At 41.3% G+C, this 3,685-nt stretch overlaps 1 protein-coding gene across 1 annotated transcript; it reads right to left on the bottom strand.

Moving 5' to 3' along the window:
- Nucleotides 1-839: 839 nt before the first annotated feature.
- On the bottom strand, nucleotides 840-2,069 carry LOC142395962 (NAD(P)H dehydrogenase [quinone] 1-like). Its single transcript, XM_075478510.1, has 6 exons — nucleotides 2,066-2,069; nucleotides 1,791-1,964; nucleotides 1,582-1,712; nucleotides 1,391-1,504; nucleotides 1,222-1,323; nucleotides 840-1,136 (listed from the first exon to the last, which is right to left on the bottom strand). Exons 1-6 carry the CDS (start codon nucleotides 2,067-2,069, stop codon nucleotides 840-842), a joined length of 822 nt encoding a protein of 273 aa, XP_075334625.1.
- Between the last annotated feature and the right edge of the window lie 1,616 nt (nucleotides 2,070-3,685).

Raw genomic sequence — 3,685 nt, 5'->3', positions numbered from 1 at the left:
TTAAAAGTTTTGACATTAATATGAAAAGTTTTAGTGGCCTCTAGAACGTACAATCTAGGAAAAACAGTATCCAATCATTGTGAACGGACCGTTCACAATGATTGGATACTGATGCCGTCTATCAAACTGCAATCTGCTCCTCCCTCCCCCTCCTTACCCCTGTGCGCGTACCCTGCTCCGTGAACGATTTACGCGTGCCCAGAAGCTTGGCAGGAAGCTAAACTAGAGCCAGCTTGGCTAGCATTATTTAAACATAAATACGGCAGCGATCGATGCTTGCTGTCAGAACAGCGCTCGTTCATGTACTCTAGAGGCGTGCCTTCGGGGGGGAAAGTGAAGAAAAGGGTTGGGACTTTTTACCTGTGTATTTTCAAAATGCAGCGTCGCTGGACTCAAAATCCAGGATCTCCTACCCTACCTTGAAGATTAAGGTGCTTTATATTTAGTTTAAGCTAAACCCCTTCCCCCTCAAGGGCAGAAGCCTCCAAAATGTCACCCTGCTCTTCTGGTAGTCTGTTATCTAAAATGGTGTGAAGATTCACAAGTTAAATTCCACACCTCAAACTGCAGCCCAAAAAAAAAAAAAAAAAAAAAAAAAAAAAAAGTTGAGCTTCCGAACATCAGAGTTCGATCAACACTAAACCATGAGCAGAACAACTCATTGAATTAACTCTATGGCCAGAATTAAGAACATAAAATTGCTGTACACAAAGCCAAGAATAGAGGTGACACCATTTGTGACAGTCAAGATATTGGAACCCAAGAAAGCCAAATAGGGATTCAACAGCAGTGTCTGAATAGACCAGCTTTATTTATCACATGTCAGGACAACCATTTCCTCAGCACCCAGCTTTCATCTGGCAGTTGGGAGGCAGCCGCTTGCCCAGGTGGATGCCCACCATCAGTCCAAACTCCTTGCTGGCATGCTCCTCATGGACATCAGGCTTCAACTGGAAGCCCTTGTCGTCAAAGCTGTCTAAGGGAATGAAGGACAGCGGCTTTTCTTCCAGGAGGCCATGCAGACGTGTACGCCAGCCCTCCAGCATGCTGGTGCGAGCTTCAGGAGAAGCGGAAGAAGGAGCCCAGAAGATCTGAGGGGCCAGGACCTGGAAGCCACAGTAGTGAAGGATGCCATTCTGCAGGGGGAAAGGAACATTTGTGTCAGTATAGTTGGGGGGGTTTGAATGCGTGTCAAGTAGTCCATCTGGAGTGAAATAGTACCTGCAGGGGCCACAGTGTGACATTCATGTCCCCATTGATGCCAGTTGGGCTGAACATGGATTCAAGAGACCCAGTGGTAAAGGACAACATGGCTTTCTTGTCCTGAAAAGCAGCAAGTTGAGAACACAGGATCTTTTGAGACAAATACAAACCTTGATTGAGCCCTTACCTTGAAGATTCCCAGACTGTACCGCTTGTCCTGTGAGAAGGCAAATCCACTCGTGAGCACCCGATCAATCCAGCCCTTCAAGATTCCAGGAACACTGAACCAGTACATGGGGAACTGGGGAGAACAGGCCCACATTTTGTATAATTAAGATTTATTGGTTAGTACAAACATTACTGGCACCCAGGTTCTACCTGAAAGATAATGAGGTCTGCCTCAGTAAGTTTAGTTTGCTCCTTAGTGATGTCATCCGACAGTCTCCCGTCCTCCCATGCAAGCTGGGTCTCCTTTGAGTAACGAAAGTGTTCAGCGTCCTTCAAGTCTCCTGTAACAAGTGGGGTTTGTTAGATTTACAGACCAGTCAAATGTAAGGCTTCTTTAATTAATTTGTGTATCAAGACACCTTTGATGTCCTCAGCTGTAGCAGTGGCTTTGAAGTTCATGGCGTACAGGTCAGAGACGTCAACTGTGTAGCCTTGAGTGGTCAAAACCTTCACAGCAGCATCTTTGGCTGCAGCGTTGAATGAGCCAGAGCTCTGGTGAGCATACACGATCAACACTTTCTTTGCTGCCAAGACAAGAAAGATTAAGTAGCCATCCAAATATCATTTAACTGACATTGACCAAATGTAACAGTAAACCTTTCATGCAGGTCAAACATAAAGACATTAGTCTTACCCATCCTGACACCAGTTCTGTAAATGATGAACTGTACACTTAGCTGATTTAACAAAGTTCATACTGCAACAAAGCACAGGATGCTGTTTTTATACACCCTCCTAGATCCAGCTCTCTCAGGTGCTGTCAATTAGCAATTAAGGTAATCAAGATTAAGATCAATCATCTGAAATGGAGCATTATCTCTCAGATCTCTTATCTATTGATTTTCTACTGAAATCAAAAACTATTTTCCATTATATGTTGTGTAAATTTGCTACTTTTTGTTTTACCTGTTAATAATGAGACCATTGCGTTCGTGTGAGCTGTGTTGTTTAAGTCATTGAAGCACAGAGGCAAGTTGTGTGTGATAACATGTTTCTTTAATCAAATTGATTGTGTAAGTCTAATATAGGTGCTAGATGATGATGTTTAAAAAGAAACAAAGAAGCTAAAAGGGCTACCATGTGGCTTGAGAGGGAGTTAGTCATTTTATTTATGGAAATTAAATACATAACAATGATCTGATGTCATACATTTATATTTTCCTTTTTTTTTTGTACTTTGCATTCCTATATTTGATATTGGTAGGATATCGATATGCCCCTTTCACTCAAGCAGAAACAAAATAGGGAAGTTTAGATGCTTTATCTGATTAAAATGTCCCTGAAAAAGACACAAGGCCACAGTGGTCTGAGCAGAAGAAATCATTTCACTGTCAGACTCGTTACACGTCTCAGCTACACAAAAAAATACTTCTCACATTTCGTCACAAGATGGCAACAGTGCACGGGTACTGTTGAAGCCAAGATTTTGATTTAATGCAGTGTCTGGTTTAATCGCAAACTGTTAATATCCAATTTGAGTGATAGCCCCCCCAGATGGTGAGACATTAATTGCAGCTGTATATTGATGGAACATAATCATTGTAAAGCATGCAAACGGCAACCTTTTACAGATTAATGTTGCCGATCTAATCACCAGGATGACCCTGACCAAACAGAGCTGCAGGATTTGCTGTGAGACTTTTGGCACCACTTCCTGGCAGGGACGCAAAGTGTGCGGTGTTCCAACACTCTGGTGTAGATTCAAGGGGAAGTGCAATTACTTTGTGCATTTATTTCCAGTTTGTGGAATGGAGCCTAAAATTAAAACTCACCTTTTGTGTTCAACTTGAGCCTTTTAGATATGATAAAATACCTTAAGCAAGTACTCAATCAGAATTATCATAACTAAGTGATCAAATGCAGATAATTGTCCTTGGTTAGATAAAAAATAAAAAAACAAAAATTTCATGCAATATCACTGATCCTGACACCATTTAACAGCAGATAGTCTATGAAATTACTTTAAACCTGGACTGTAAATATCCAGTGACAAATATTTCCTTAAATCTAAATTCATACTATTTGAAAGGGCCTATATAATCAGCCTATGACTTTCTGAATTATATGTGGCACAGATGAAATGAAGTAAGTTCTTTAAAACTATGTTTTTCAGAAACTTGTTCTGTAGTTTGTACAAATCCCCTACGGAGCAGCATTTACAGTTCTGCTGGAAAAGTGAAACAAGTCAGATCACAACGGCTCTTATAGACTGCTCAAAACAAGTGTTGCCTGCTTAAATTGATGACAAATAGAT

This window comes from Odontesthes bonariensis, chromosome 12, assembly GCF_027942865.1.
Source record: "Odontesthes bonariensis isolate fOdoBon6 chromosome 12, fOdoBon6.hap1, whole genome shotgun sequence".
In the NCBI taxonomy this organism is placed as follows: Eukaryota; Metazoa; Chordata; class Actinopteri; order Atheriniformes; family Atherinopsidae; genus Odontesthes; species Odontesthes bonariensis.
Note: the sequence above shows the minus strand (reverse complement) of the source record. Positions and strands in the feature narration are given on the sequence as shown.

Bases quoted from the DNA above. Each gene is read 5' to 3' on its own strand.
- LOC142395962 (XM_075478510.1), bottom strand. The intron at 1,505-1,581 runs GTAGAACCTGGG...TGTTCTCCCCAG, and splicing joins CAGACCTCATTATCTTTCAG to TTCCCCATGTACTGGTTCAG. The intron at 1,137-1,221 runs GTACTATTTCAC...TTCCCCCTGCAG, and splicing joins TCACACTGTGGCCCCTGCAG to AATGGCATCCTTCACTACTG.